Source organism: Exophiala aquamarina (genome assembly GCF_000709125.1).
Source record: "Exophiala aquamarina CBS 119918 chromosome Unknown aczIA-supercont1.11, whole genome shotgun sequence".
NCBI lineage: Eukaryota > Fungi > Ascomycota > Eurotiomycetes > Chaetothyriales > Herpotrichiellaceae > Exophiala > Exophiala aquamarina.
Window position 1 is genome coordinate 653143 of NW_013550577.1, and position 14704 is coordinate 667846.

General features: G+C 46.5%; 6 protein-coding genes across 6 annotated transcripts; 2 read left to right on the top strand and 4 right to left on the bottom strand.

Moving 5' to 3' along the window:
* Window positions 1-2621: 2621 nt before the first annotated feature.
* On the top strand, window positions 2622-3111 carry A1O9_09912 (aminoglycoside phosphotransferase; the record flags this gene model as incomplete). The annotated part of the gene is made up of 1 exon (XM_013401253.1): window positions 2622-3111. A coding segment is annotated over one exon (255 nt), but the record flags the coding sequence as incomplete, so codon positions are not given.
* A 944-nt stretch (window positions 3112-4055) lies between these two features.
* On the bottom strand, window positions 4056-5177 carry A1O9_09913 (uncharacterized protein; the record flags this gene model as incomplete). Its single annotated transcript, XM_013401254.1, has 2 exons — window positions 4056-4522; window positions 4577-5177. 2 exons carry the CDS (start codon window positions 5175-5177, stop codon window positions 4056-4058), a joined length of 1068 nt encoding a protein of 355 aa, XP_013256708.1.
* A 1566-nt stretch (window positions 5178-6743) lies between these two features.
* A1O9_09914 (uncharacterized protein) lies at window positions 6744-9198 on the top strand (the record flags this gene model as incomplete). The annotated part of the gene is made up of 2 exons (XM_013401255.1): window positions 6744-7190; window positions 7240-9198. 2 exons carry the CDS (start codon window positions 6744-6746, stop codon window positions 9196-9198), a joined length of 2406 nt encoding a protein of 801 aa, XP_013256709.1.
* A 241-nt stretch (window positions 9199-9439) lies between these two features.
* A1O9_09915 (uncharacterized protein) lies at window positions 9440-11280 on the bottom strand (the record flags this gene model as incomplete). Its single annotated transcript, XM_013401256.1, has 4 exons — window positions 9440-9753; window positions 9803-10220; window positions 10282-11007; window positions 11062-11280. 4 exons carry the CDS (start codon window positions 11278-11280, stop codon window positions 9440-9442), a joined length of 1677 nt encoding a protein of 558 aa, XP_013256710.1.
* Window positions 11281-12539: 1259 nt separating this feature from the next.
* Window positions 12540-13097, bottom strand: A1O9_09916 (uncharacterized protein; the record flags this gene model as incomplete). Its single annotated transcript, XM_013401257.1, has 3 exons — window positions 12540-12619; window positions 12674-12737; window positions 12810-13097. 3 exons carry the CDS (start codon window positions 13095-13097, stop codon window positions 12540-12542), a joined length of 432 nt encoding a protein of 143 aa, XP_013256711.1.
* A 705-nt stretch (window positions 13098-13802) lies between these two features.
* Window positions 13803-14474, bottom strand: A1O9_09917 (uncharacterized protein; the record flags this gene model as incomplete). Its single annotated transcript, XM_013401258.1, has 3 exons — window positions 13803-13963; window positions 14028-14207; window positions 14267-14474. The coding sequence occupies 3 exons, from the start codon at window positions 14472-14474 to the stop codon at window positions 13803-13805; spliced, it is 549 nt and encodes a 182-aa protein (XP_013256712.1).
* Between the last annotated feature and the right edge of the window lie 230 nt (window positions 14475-14704).

Sequence of the window (14704 nt, forward strand, 5' to 3'; positions counted from 1 at the left end):
AGTATTTCCTTTATTCGTATAGTAGATAGATTTTCTCTTTTCTTTTCTCTCCTTAGCTTTAGAATCCTCGTTATACGGTAGTTAGACGAATTACTCTAAATTCCTAGCTAATCCCTTATAATACCCCTAGAATTTCCGAGGGTACTCGTACGAGGTAACCTATTTCTTAACCGTCGTAATAAGAAGGCTTTTATACTAGGCGAGATAGAAAATTTTAATATATCTACTAGGCGGAAGAAGGTTATAGTTATCGATTCTAAGGATTTAATTAGGACTAATATATAATCTATTAGAAGTAAGATCGAAATACGATCGAAGAAGTAACTACTAAAGTAGAAAGAATTAGGCTATATAACTATATAGCCGAATAATTTAGAGAGTACGAGAACGGTTTATTATATATTATTTTATTTATATTACTTTAAGAATATAGTACTAGAATATTACGATTTTAGTATAGATATTTCCTTTACTACTAGTTAACTATAATTTCGTTTCGTTTAGTATTTCGTTTAAAGCTCTTTACTCTTTATAAAGCTAACGACTTATATAAGTTATCGAGAGGAACTATTATATCGTTAATCTCGACGTTACTCTCTAAGTTTTCTTTTACGATATCGATACTACGAGCCTTAAGTTAATAGAAAGAATATCTAAATACTAGCTATAAAGAATTATTCTTAATACGATATAATTACTTAGTATTACGATATTTCTATAGAAGTAAGGTAACTTCTCTACGAGTTAGCTAGCGAGCCTATAGTTCTAGGTATTATAGATATACTTAAGACGATTCTCTAAGTAGTAGAGTAGGGAGGAATATATTAGAGCTCGAGGCGCTTAGTTATAAAAGAAGAGAGAAGGGGCCTTAGTATAGAAGAATAAGTAAGTAAGGAAGAAAGTAGATAATCGAAGCGATAACGAAGAACGAAAAGAAATCTTAGGTACGAGAGCGTACGTTAAGTATTAGATAGTAGTTATAAGAGTATAGTTTATAGAATTAAGAGTATTTTTTCTTCTACGAGTTCGGCTATATAACTATATAGCCTAAGTTTTAGTAGTAGTAATCTTTATAAACGAAGCTATTATAGCTTTATATATATCTATTACGAGAAGTCTTAAAAGTATAGTCCTTTAGTAGGCTTAAGACTATAGAAATCTATAGCGTTACTATTCCTTCGCTAATATAGGTAAGTAAAGAGTATCGTTTTAGTTATAGCTACTATAGTATTCGTTTTAGCGTCGATTAGTTCTTATCCTACGGTCCTAGAAGAGAGAGAACCCCTAGTAACGTAGCCCTACCCCCTTATTCGACCTATAGGATAGGCGAGTATATATACCGATTTAACCTTAATATACTAGTAAATATATTATATAATATATATAGTAAATTTTACTAAAACTTCGATATTTTAAATTATTAAGTTAGTAGCGTAGTTAGTTAATTAATTAGAGTACTAGCGAGTTAGCCGACTTTAGCGTAAACCTTAAACCTTAAATTTTTTAAAAAATTAAAATACGCTAAATTTACTAATATATCTATATATAAAAACTACCTAGTTAGGAAATATAATAGTAGCTATAAGTTCTTATAGAATATAGAATAAGCGCTAAGTAGCCCTAGGCTCCCTAGGCTCCTATAGTAAATTAAGTTACGCTGAGCTACGGGCTAAAATACCGATATAGCGACGAATAACTATCGACTTCTTCTTCTCGATAGGTATAAAAGTTATACTTTATACGAATTTATATAGAAATACTATATAAACCGAGTAGTATTAGTCTATTTAATACTTTATTTAAGTTATATTTTCTAGCTACTTAATTTTACTTACTTTTCGCTCCTAAAATATCGCTATAGGACTAAAATCGCTAACTTAGTAAGGTACGACGACGCCTCGACCGTAAAGAAGAATAGGTTTCTTAAAACCTATAAAAAAGTAAGTAATAAGGGTCTATTATTATTTTATATTCGTACTAAATAGAATACGACTAGTATCTATTCCTAGGATCCTCGTAAAGTTATCCGATCTTACTAAGTACTATAAAATAGCTAAATTAATTAATTAATACTAACTACGCCGCTATTACGTAGATAAAATCTATATCTATCGATAGAAATTCGTACGCTACTTAATTAACGCTAAATTCGATAGGAAACGAACTTAATTTTACGGCGTAAGACCGTTTCTCGATTAGTCCGTTTACTACTTTAAAAAACCGATAAGGTATTAGATCGACTATATTTAGATATTACCCTAAAATTATAATAACTTACTCTTTAACGTACGTAACTAGATAAGCTAGTCGCTAGGAGATAACCGCGTATCGTAATCGATTATAATAAGGTCTTTACGAATATCGAGATAATTAGGTAGGCTAGGTAGGGAATGGAGGCATTAGAGGCGACGACGAGGTCTTCTATACGACCGAATACTAGAAATACTACGCGAAATGGGTAGTTAAATAATACCCTAGCACTATTTATATATTAATTTAGTGCTAATGAGTCTATATAATTAGCAAATCATGATTATAGTACTGTTGGTGGCAAAAAAATGCGTGTTTCATTACTAGGGTGTTTTATTACGCGGTGCCTAGACTTAGCTAATTAATCGGTCGACCGAGTGACACTAGTATATAGGGATTATAAGATTGACAACTTGCTATACCATAACGCCCAACCGCGAGTCATCGGCGTGCTGTACCGGGAAATGGTAACTATCGGACATCCACCTTCTGACGTTATCAACCTCGTCTCGCCAGGATCGTCAATTGACGAAGTAGGCCAAGTGGCTCGCATCGAGGCCGGTATGCCGAACGCACTCCTCCTAAATGTAACACTGGGACTGCCTACGCTAGATCAAGCACTTTAGTGGTACTATGAGGAATCTAGCTACAACGCGGAGATTGATCTGAAAGCGTTGTTAGGCTTTTTGTGGTTTCACGGGTGCTGTCATTGCGCAAGGGATTAGTGCTCGCTAAGCACAGCGTCAGGCCAGCGGCAACACGGCGAACATTTACGTGTTCCAGGTCGGTTGCTACTCGGACTTTGCCAAAGCTTTGGTTGACCAGCTTCGAAATTCGTCGGCTTCTCAAGCCAAACTATGAACTCGCCGCTAGGCTTGACGGGTTATTGTGATGGAAACAACCCCTCCTACCAGGAAGGGGGTAGTGCCGAATGGAACTGTTGGACTAGATAGACCTTCTTTTTCTTCCCGTTCCCTTTTTGGAACGACAATAATTAATACAACCGTTAGCTTTACTGAATTCCTTTCTCCTGCTGCCGTTTTATAGTAACTGTCTCAATCCCTAGACTCGCTGGTGACCTTGGGATTACTTCCGCGGCGCTTCCTGTCCTGCCCGATGAATGAATTCAAACTACCCACAAGCAAATACTGAACTCGAAACTCGCTGTAGCCAGTTTCGTCGAGCTCTATTCCTCACTCTCCCTCCCTTGAGCCTAGCTTATTTGGGTTCCAGAGCCTTACCTCATCATGACGAAGCGGCTACCAACAACTCGAAAAGTTCATCAAACCTCATTGACCAGACTCTTGTTACAAAATTCAATCTATATCCTTATAATTCACGAAAACTGCTCAATTTAAACGCACTGGTTTAAAGCTTGTCATTTGTACCTCTTCAGATCAGTACGGCCAGAGACAGTTGAGCGTTTAATAATAGTATAACTACCTACCCCACACTTTGCTTCTCCCTCCCTGCATCCCCTCCAATAAAGAAGCACCTCAAGTGCCCAACATGCATACGGCTGTCACTTGAGAATTGCGGTTTGAAACCAAAATCTCTATCGCAAAGAAGTGCATGGAGCGAGATCCACGAATAATCCAGATGAGTCTCGTCGGTCGCTGACCAAATTATGCAACACCAATCTTGAAATACCTCAACCCGCGACGAGTATGCCAATAGGGTCAGATAATCAATCTCTTTTAGTTTCCCTCTTCGGTTGAGATTTTCATATATTCTTCTAGCGCGATAGACTTTTCGTCTCCGCAAGGGCTTTGCGAAGGCGATTTCCATTGAAAAAGCCGCCGCTGTTAGATCTCCGTGAAGAGAAGCCTTATATCTTCAGGAATCTCTTGACTCCTTGACTTAAACTCAACAACCGGATAGTCGATGGGGTTTTTCGTAATGTTAGTGTATCCGTTTTTCCGAATCTCCTCCACACCGCCCGGTATGTTTAAGCAACGGATATCGTAGCTGGTGATAAGAAGAGTCATGAGGACTTTGATCTCGTTGGCGGCAAAAAAGCGTCCAGGACACGCTTTCTTTCCATGGCCAAACGTCAAGTTTGTGGTAGAGGTCATTACAAGTTGGTTTTGATGCGCTTGTCCAGCCTCCTGCCTTTTGCGATACATTCTCCACGGATCAAACTTATATGGATTCTCATTAACGTTCTCGTCCAAGGAAAGCGCGGCCCAGTTACCCCAGCAGAAGACTCCCTTAGGAATCATGGTGCCGTCCTTCATCGTCCAATCTTTTATTATGTACCGTTGAAACTTAACTATATCATTCTCAGAGATTAGATTTCTTTTAAGCGTATTCACCGTATACTTACGAGATGTGAAAGGGCAGAAACGAAGAGCCTCGACCAGAAAACTATCGAGCTTGACGAGATGAGTCAAGGCTTGTTTGGTCCATTGCTTCTCCTCTCGGAAAACCTGTACAATCTCTGCTCTTAACTCTTCATGGAATTCTGGGAAAATGGCGAGGAAGTAGAATGCTTCTAGGAAGCTCGTACTACTTGTATGAATGGCTGCTATATTAATATGCAGCATTCGAAAGACCATGATATCCGCTCTTCGCTGATCGGCTGGTGCGACGTCGAGGACCCACTGAATAGCGTCATCTGGTTTAATTTTTTTCCACTCTGCCCCACGACCGGCTCGGACATAGCTATCTTCTTCTTTGATGCGTCGGTCAATGATCGGGAAGAGGTGTTTTTTCGCAATCTTCTGGGCGTTGCGGATGTCTGTCCGAAACAACATGAGGAAAGATTTGAGGAAGTTTGGCCAGCTGCGGATCATTTCTGCTCCTCCAAAAAGCACCGTGGTGTAATTCACCGACAAATCATGAAATTCTCGATTCCGTGTTAACTCCTTCCCGAAGATTAATCTGTTTGCGGTCCTGGTGACGATGTCGAAGCCAAGGGGGTGCATTTTCTTCGGTATCCATTCTTCAACTATTATCCGTTAGTAGATGCAAGTAGTAGAAGACTGCGTGCGTCAGGGTGGCATTATAGTACCTTTTCCAGTGCCAATACTTTCTTGTACACTCAATTTAGCTTCCTCAACGATGTCTGCCAGTCTCGGTCCCAGGCTCTTGGTGAGGCTCTTGCTGATGGGCACATGGAAATGGAATTGGTCCCAAGCCAAACGGTGGTGCAGTGTCCAGGCAACCTGCGTAAGCTACGCTGAGAGTCAGTATATGCAGTGCAAAGATGAGAATTTCTCTCGGTGCTAGGAAGAGAATTAAAGAGAGCGTGCCTCGCTGCCCGCGATTAAGTTGTCCACATGTGTCTCCGGCGCAAGGCGAACCTCTTCCATATGTTTTGGAGCCACGATAAATATCTTTCTTCTTGGCGTGTTCAACAAATAATTAATTCCATGTTTCGAGTACTGTTCGTAGCCCTTTTGGATCAGATCTAGGCTATGTTTTACGTATAGCCTCTTATCCTCAAACTCGCCAAAGATCCCGGGGCGCTTTGATATTCGCAATGTTGGAACTTTCGGGTAGCGTGGTGCTGCAAGTAGTTTCCAGCCGAATAGAACGAGGAAGAGTAAGAAGACTCCGACAGAGCGAGCATCAGTGCTGACGACATCTTGCAAGATATCGATTGTTGCATTGTGGCTCTGCTTCCACGCATGGAGATGGTCCATTTTCTTGACGGGGAAAGTCCACCAAGGCTAAGTAAATGCTACACTACCGCGACGGGGAAATATTCCACCTGACGAAGACGCAGTCGAGTCGGGAGCTAACAGCTATACGTGCTGGTTGCCGGAAATCCGCTGCGATGGCGACGACCCATGGGCCCGTTCTCCAATCTACGACTTTCGAATTCTTCGACTCGAAATCCCAGACATCGAATTCTTCGACTCGAAACCCTAGACATCGAATTCTTCGACTCAAAACCCGAGACATCGAAATTTTCGACTCGAAATTCCAGACATTGAAGTCAGGCCGGTAACCATCAGCCAAGACGTTCTCGAACTACCACGGATAGACTAGAGACACTCTTTCTAATTCGCTCCGCGGGTGATCGATGCTAGTCCTTGTGCATTAGAATTTTACGAATCGTAAATAATCTTAACACCGAAGCACCTACATTCCCCATAGGACCTGTCGTTAGCAAATTAAACACGTACAGTATGGAGAGAGAGAGCAGGAGAGAGTTCGGTAGAACGCGCTCTGGCTATCGGGCTGGCACTGCGGCAGTGCCAAACATTACAACGTGATATGTCACCGGGGTGTCACCGACCACCGTGACCATAGGTCCAACACGTTGTTCCGGCGAAGTTTGGTCGGCGGGGTTCAAGATGCCTACTCTGACCGCCGAGTCGGCGGAGAAACGAGTCAATGTCGTCGCTCCGCGCCCAATGTTGCCTAAAGCATTTTCCCACCAAGATATGTGCCAAAGCCGTCTCCGACGAGCAGCTGACTGGCGGTCGCGGTTGACGATTTTTTCCTGGCCACGCAGTCCTGTATCCTTGCGCCTGGATGAAGCCATGGATTTAGGCGACTCGGACTCCCATGAAGCGGGAGCAAAGCGCAGGAGACTCCGAAAGGGAACACACAGCTGCTGGGAGTGTAAGCGACGAAAGGTGCGCTGCTCATTTGAATCGGCCACGGATGCCACGTGCGTCCCCTGCCGCAGGCGTGGCGCGAAATGCATCAACCAGGACCTCCCCGAGGACGCGAGTCTAGCTGGCGACGGGACTAGCCTGATGGTGCGCGTGGAAGAGCTCCTCAACCACCTGGTAAACAAGGTCGAACACAGCGGCGGCACAGGTAGAGGCTTGCCTACACCTAACATAGGTCAAAGACCTACTCCAGTTGCTCCCACGCCCGCCAGTGACTCTGAGCTGACCTCGCATACTGGGCCAACCTCCGTCTCGGAGCGGACTTCGTGTACTGGGCAGACCTCGTATACATCCGGGAATTTTGACTCACCAGTATGTGAGGCTATGTAAAGTACCTTTTCTGGCCGTTAACCTCTCGCAGGAGAAGCTTGCCCCAGAAACCGGAGACGCCGAGGCGGGAACTTCAGCAACAACCACCGAACCCCTCGGCTGTCAAACGGGCACACGGGTCCGAGTTGTGCATCCATATACAGGAAAATACGAAAAGGTATCACAGGCTCTCGTTGCAGCATTTCCAGCCCAAAGGGACATTGACATTCTCCTTGAAACTGGCCGCAAAATGCCTATGCTGTGTGGGCATTTACGCAACAAACTGGGTAGTGGAAGAGCCGATAGACCTCCTAACCTGAAGAAGATTCCTAGTACCCGCACTCACCCGGTCTTGTTGGCCAGGCAAATGCTGATATTTGCTACCTTTCTATTGTACGTTTCGGTCTATGAGAAACTAAGGGGCCTATCGGAGCACCATCGCTGCATCAGAGAACGTCTGGTGGATACTGCAACTAGTCTGGTAACCACCAATGAAGAGTTGTTTGGGACAATAGAGAGCCTCGAATGCATGGTATACGAGGGTTTCTATCATTTGGATTACGGAAATATCTGGCGAGGCTGGCTCGCATTCCGAAGGGCGATGGGTGGTGCGCAACTCATGGGTATCGATCGCCCACGCAGTCCCTCGGTGAAGATACTCGATCCCGAAACTGACATCAGCCCGCAAGCCTTGTGGTTTCGGATTGTCTATATGGACCGCTTCCTCTCACTGATGCTTGGCTTGCCCGCAGGCAACTTGGACTTGGGTATTCAGCCCGACCCTACCGTGCCATGTTACTCCGCGACCGTGCGGCTCGAACTGGTTCACGCCACAATATCGGCCAAAATACTGGAGCGCAATCGACTCAATATGTCGCAGAGCGCGATGGATATGACACTAGACATCGACAAGGAGCTGCTTAAGGGGGCTAATAGCTTGCCAGGCAAGTTCTGGGAGCCAACGAGCTTTGCTGGCCTCGACCAAGGTTCAAATGAGGCCTTCCTAGAAACCATGCGGGCCAGAGATCAGATATATCACTACACCTTGCTCAACCAGCTCCATTTGCCCTTCCTGTTCTGCCCAACGCCAATGGGCAAGAACGAGTATTCCAGGATTACCTGTGCTAATGCTAGCCGCCAGATTCTGACGCGATTTTTCGTGTTCCGCAGCTTCAATAACATTTCAGCTTGCTGCCGCCTGGTGGACTTCCTCGCTCTGGTGGCCGGAATGACCCTGATATTGGCGCACCTCGATAGCCACTGCCACCAGGAGAGGGAAAATCTGCTAGCGCACCAACGCATGGGAGATCGTGCCACAGTTGAACAGGCGCTTTCGGTGATGGAATTGAATTCCCGGCTCAACGAAGACATGCTGGCGGCCAAGTGCGCCGAACTGCTGAAACATCTGCTCGACATAGAAGCTGACGCCGCGCACGGGCCGTTGTACAGTTCGGAGGATGGCGGCGAAGCGACCACATTGTCCAGTCAAGACAATACCAATGTCCTCCTCATTGCTGTCCCGTACCGGGGCACTGTTAAAATTACCCGGAAGGGGATCGGATTCGTCGAGAAGAGCACGAAAACGTCGCTTTTCTCACAGGATCTCGCAGCTGGCATCACGATCGGTGGCATAGGATCCGTCAACGTTGCCAGCCCAGTGCTCGGCAGCAACCCTGTTCAGCCGGTTGTCAACGCCCCTACGAGAGACTTTGACCATACAGATCGCGAGATTCGTTTGCCTCGCCCTCCCTTGCATAACACACCTCCGCAACACTCGGAGAGGTCTGCTGCCCCGGGTACATCACAGCATCCAACTGCGGTGGTTGCAGACGTTTCCTTGCAGCAGCAAGAGCTATATCCCGGTGTAGCGGCAGACCTGAATCACTGGGTCTTCCAGGGCATTGATACAGCATTCTTCGACAGTTTGATGGGGGAATCAGGCGTCGATGTCCCCGGCGGGGATGGCGTTGCTGATTGGAACCCATCGTGGCACACTGACTTGAGCGGCTAGAGGCACAAGGCCGATCTGGCCCCGAATATATGTCAACAAGACCTCTGCGTGATACCTGTTAGAAGTAGAGATCTCCAGTACAATTGTTCCGCCGAGGCCATTGGAGTAACCAACCCTACAAAATCTACAAAAATTCTCTAATCTTTGAATATTAATACGAGTTACATTGCGAGAGATCTCTATTTTTGCCTCTCAGCAAGCGGAAACGCCTACGAATCCCGTAATCTGTGCTGGGTGATGTTCATGGACCACCTTTGACTTTCTTCGAATCCACAGCGTCGAGCTTCTTCCAGCCCATGCATAGGCTAAGCACGCAGCAAACCCCAAATGCGCCAATTGTGATAGCAAAAACGGATTTTAGTCCTGACATGTATGCCTCGACTACTGCAGAGATTTCAGACGAGTCAAAAGCGGATCGAATTTCTGTGGCGCCGACTAAGAGGACTGTCGCGGGGTCAATACCAGGAGCCGTAGTTGCCAGTTTGTTTAACAGCCTGTTGTTGAAGGCGGCCTGAGCAGCAGAGAGGCAAAGTGAGCCGCCGATCGTCTGAAAAACTAAATCTCAAAGGTTAGCGTCTCATTTAGGGTCAATAAGGATACTTACACAACATAATAGCACTAGACGACGAGATGTCCTCGGGCTTAGCGTTAACTTGAACCATCCCCATTGTGGTTTGGAATGTCCCTCCAATGGCAGCACCACTTATTATTTGATAGCCAATCCATTTGCCAGTGGAAGTGTTGATATCCATTGTGTAGAACAAGGCAGAGCCGGCAGCCGCAATTGCGGCGCCACCGAGCAATATCGGTGTAGGGTAGCCGAGTTTGACTAAAAGGGGACCTTGGAGGATGGCTGCTATCGTAAGTGTAATGATAAGGGGGAGATTGCGGACGCCAGATCCGATGGGGCTGGCGTTGAAGACGCTTTGAAAATAGATTGGTAGATAATATAAGATGGTGAAGTATGAGCCGGCAAGGAAGAATTGGTAGATGGAACCCAAGCCGACCGAGGCAAGCCGAAACTCGATGCAGACAATAAGTCAGCGGAATTCGGTTCTCGATTTGCAAAATGAAATAACGTACCAGTCGTGGAACTATCATGGCGCGCTCGTCCTGATATATTTCCCAGATGAAACAGACAACCCCGAGGAGAACAGCCCCCACGAGGAGGCCGATGACTACGCTGCTCTTCCAAGGCCTGGTCTGGCCGCCGTACTGAAGCGCGAGGTTGAAGCAAACAATCAGGCCCATGACGAGAACAGCACCCACAAGGTCCAACTGCAGGAATTTTTCCTTCCAACTTGCCGGGGCTGGCTTTGCATCAGGCGGTGTTTGGAAGAAGAGTAGCAGGACTGTGGCGACCACGCCGCCAATTGGCAAGTTAATGTAGAAACACCACCGCCAGCTAACCTTGTCCGTGAAAACACCACCCAGAAGCGGCCCTAAGACTACAGAGACACCCCAGGTAGCTCCCATAATGGCCAACAGTTGCGGTCGTTTCTTGGGCTCAGCGCCGAAACCGATAACGGTAAATGCGCCAGTTGCCATGCCAGCCCCGCCGAAGCCTGCAATGGCGCGACCGACAATGAAGGTGTCAGGTCCCTTGGCAACTGCACAAACTAAACTGCCGATTTCGAATATTGCTATGGCAACAATATAGTATGTCTTTAGAGGAAAATACTTGAAGAACTTGCCCCATGTGGATTGAAATCCACCAAAAGTCATGAAAAATGCTGAGCCGTACCATGACACCTTGTCAATTCCTTGGAACTCATCGGTGATTTTCGGGATCGCGGTGGCGATAATGGTCTTGAGAAGAGTGGGATTAGTTTAGGGTCTCTCAGCAGGTGTTCAAAGACAAACATTGTCCAGTGCGACTAAGAAGGTCGTGAGAACCAGAGCCGCAATGACCATGGTGAAGCGAAATCCGCTCGGATACTTGCTTTCTGGATCGCCCAGATACTCTTTGGCTGTCGCATCTTCGTTCGGGGCTTCCTTAACGGCGATTTCTACCAACTTTGAATTTTGGGAGCTGTTGTCACTTTCCAGTCCCTTCTCTGGTGTCAAATCGGGATTCGCCATCGCGCCTGGGTTACGCTGTGCAGCGCTTGAACAGATGGGGTACGCCTCCTTTTGTACACAGACAGATCTAGTTGGGCTATTTGTTGAGCTTTTGAGCTGCTTGTCTAGCTCATGGCGGTCGAGCCTACTGGGTCGATTCTAGACATGGGTCAAGCCCCTTTATATTCCAGCGCGGGGAAAGATCAACACGTGAAAGAGGTGCCTATTACAAAGCAATGGCACTTTCGGCTAGAAGACGATCAATTCCGTATGCTAGCGCGCCGGAGACGTCCAACGAGGTGCCTCCTTCCGCCGAACCTCGGCGGACATACGGAGATATGATTCCTGGACGTTAGAAGCCTACCGGGGTCAGGCAGATTCAACGATGTTTCAAGCATGCAGGAAATCTACTCTGGTAACACATTGCATGTCTTGATCCTTCATTACTGGATGGAGGCATGGCGCTGTCGATCGGACGCTGAGTGGAAAGATGCGCTGGTTGTCACTCGTGATGAAAGGAAGCGAAACTACCTCTACGATGCTAGAACTCTTTGACATTGTCTTATAGAATACTGGAGCTTGAAAAATATGGTTCTCTTCGGTACTAGTTGAGCTCGTCGACATTGTGATGCCAGCCGATAGGTGCCTAATTTAGCCTTTGTGTACTTTATCCTAGGACAGATCTGAAGAAGCGCAGTGCATAGTTTCCCGGCATCTAGAATCAGCACCCAGCTCATTTAATTGCACTATAGAGGAAAACCAGACCTTTGAATAATTCTCTTCATCTGAGAAGACTCAGGACTTGCTAAAAGTTAGGTCGGAGATCGACTTGGTTCAAGCGTTTGTACTCCCCAAAAACGTCCATTCTCTGCTAAAGCGGGGGTAGATTCCTCTATTCAACCACCGATTTCCGAAATTGGAATTGCTGATCTTTGTATTCGATCTGAGACGCGAGCAGATAAGCCCCCGTACTTACTTGGTCTAGGACAGAATGAATATCACAAAAGATCAGTAACCAGTCTTATCCTAGAGTGGCATTCTCGACAAGATCTCGATTTAACCTGTGATCTTCTGCTGCATAAATTATCCGCTTCGTCAACTCCATCAACTTGGAATCAATCTGGAAGTAAAAGCAATAGGGACAGCCCATGAATTTGTCCACATATATCCAGTGGGATGTCTCCCTTGGATCTTAATCATACTGTATGGACATAACTAGTTGAAAACTAAGGGATGATTACAACCTCGCCTAGCCATTCAACAGACGGTGCATAGCAAACCTAGGCCACCTCCTTAAGCACTGGCTTGATCACCTCCTTCTCGTCTTCGTCTTCATGTTTTTGGGGCCTCTCTTCGAACGCTGTGGTGTTACTGTGTTAGTGATTGGAGCATAATAAAAGATCCAACAACTCACAATAGGCCAGCTCCTCCAAAGTAGGGCCCTTGGTCTCTGGGTATAAGTAGTAGATGATGGTAGTCTCAACAGCGAGTTAGACCTATCACAGGTTAGTTTGAGCAGAGCTTCCTAGGTGTACAAAAGCTGAACTCACACAGTAGAAAAGGTAGAACTTCCAAGCAAGAGCGTCGAGACCAATAGGGTTAACGAATGCGTTGAAGGCTGTGCTGCCGCGCACGAAGAACTGGAGGATGGCAATGCCTTTTGCCCGATGGACGAAGGGGAAAACCTCAGTAATAAAGACATATAGGAGTGGCTGCATAATGTTGTAAGATACGTTGTATACGAAAATCATGGCCACTACAGCTACAGCTGCTGCGTGATCGCCAGTAGTTGCGAAGTGAGTGCTAACACCAGTGATAGTGGCGAAAACAGCAGTCATCAAACAGAAAGCGGTGAGTTACTGCACATGGCGAGGCAAGATGCGAGTCAAGAAGGCGCACAGCCCTGCGGTGATCAAACTCCAGCACTAGGTGAGAGTCAGCTGGCAACCTTGAATCAACGCAACAATGATTTGTGAGTCAGACGTACGGAAAGCGAGAGGTTAACAATGTTATGAGTGCGCTTTTCTGTGACTCCGACAGTAGTAAGAACTCGAGCCAGGTAGTAACTAGTAGAAAATAGTAATCAGTGATGAGCAAGTCGCAATATTGAAAGAATAGAAGCATCCGTGAATCGTGATTGCTTAGAGAATGTAGAACTTACGAGACGAGACCGTTCCCGGACCACTGGGAGAGAACACCCATGCACATAGCAATGAGAGCCCTCTTCCTGTTCCCTGAAGTCTGGAGAAGCTTAACCCAGCCCCTCTTCGAGTTTTCAAGTTCTAGTCTGAGTTATACAGAAATCTCGTTATATTCGGCATGCGCAAATGCGGAGTCGCGGTCGCCCTCAGCGTAGTACTTAATCAACACCTAGAGTGCCTCTTCGTTGCGCTCTTTGAAGAGGAGCCACCGAGAAGACTCGGGAATGAACCAGATGAAAATAAGCTGAAAGACAGATGGAACGCACTACACAGCTGACGGAATACGCCAAGCCCAGTTACTAGGAATGCGATGCGTACTGAGAGTCACTCCAGCCGCCAGAATTACGCCGGAGAACCAGCATGCATTAGAGAGCCTAGACATAACAGGGGCTCACGAGGATACGTAAGCTCGGCGAGCAGCTGCGAAGCTCCAGAAACGGCAAAGGGGATGCCGGTATCGAGGAGGGGTCGTGAGGCGAGGAACATTCCAACTAGATTCCAAGCTGTTAGTATCTAGAATGTTCCCCGTTCAATGGTGGCCACCATAGCCATTTCCGGACGTCTTACTATTAATGGAGCAAGTCTGGAGGATCGTGCCGATGATCAGGATAACGGAACCAAGGGCAATACTATATTTGCGGCCAATTCGGTCAATGACCCACGGGACGATGGGCAAGACAGGCAGGCCACCAAGGTTATAAGACGCGCCAGTAACTCCCAGTAGCGCTCCTTTTGGATGCCCGAAGTCTGTAATTGGACGATGTCAACTATCGCCTCGAACAGCCATGTACGAAAGGAAAACTCACGGTTCTGCCAGGATTCAACGGCCTGCAGTCCGTTGAGGACAGAACCATCATATCCGGTGGTCATCTCAACGCCTAGAGCTGCTGGCACAAGACAGATGTAGAGGAAACAGAGGTTGGTTTTTTGATACCATGGCCTGGTGTCCAAGGCCATAAGTCGGTTGACCTCCGACTGCTCAGCGATGACGGCGACATCTTCTTGCTTGGGCATCTCGGCAATCTTTCTGGCAGATGTCGACGAACTGAAACTGGAGAAGATTGAACCCCCGAGGACTGAGCTGACGGTTTGTAATTGTGGAAAACTGCGGCCTCTTAAGCTGGCCCGACGGCATAGACTTTGTGTGACCGTTGCATAGGTCGGCTTTTGAAACCCACGCGCCGAGGTAATCAACCGACAATACACGGTGTCTAGGAGAGTCTAGGGCCTTCGACAGCGTTGGA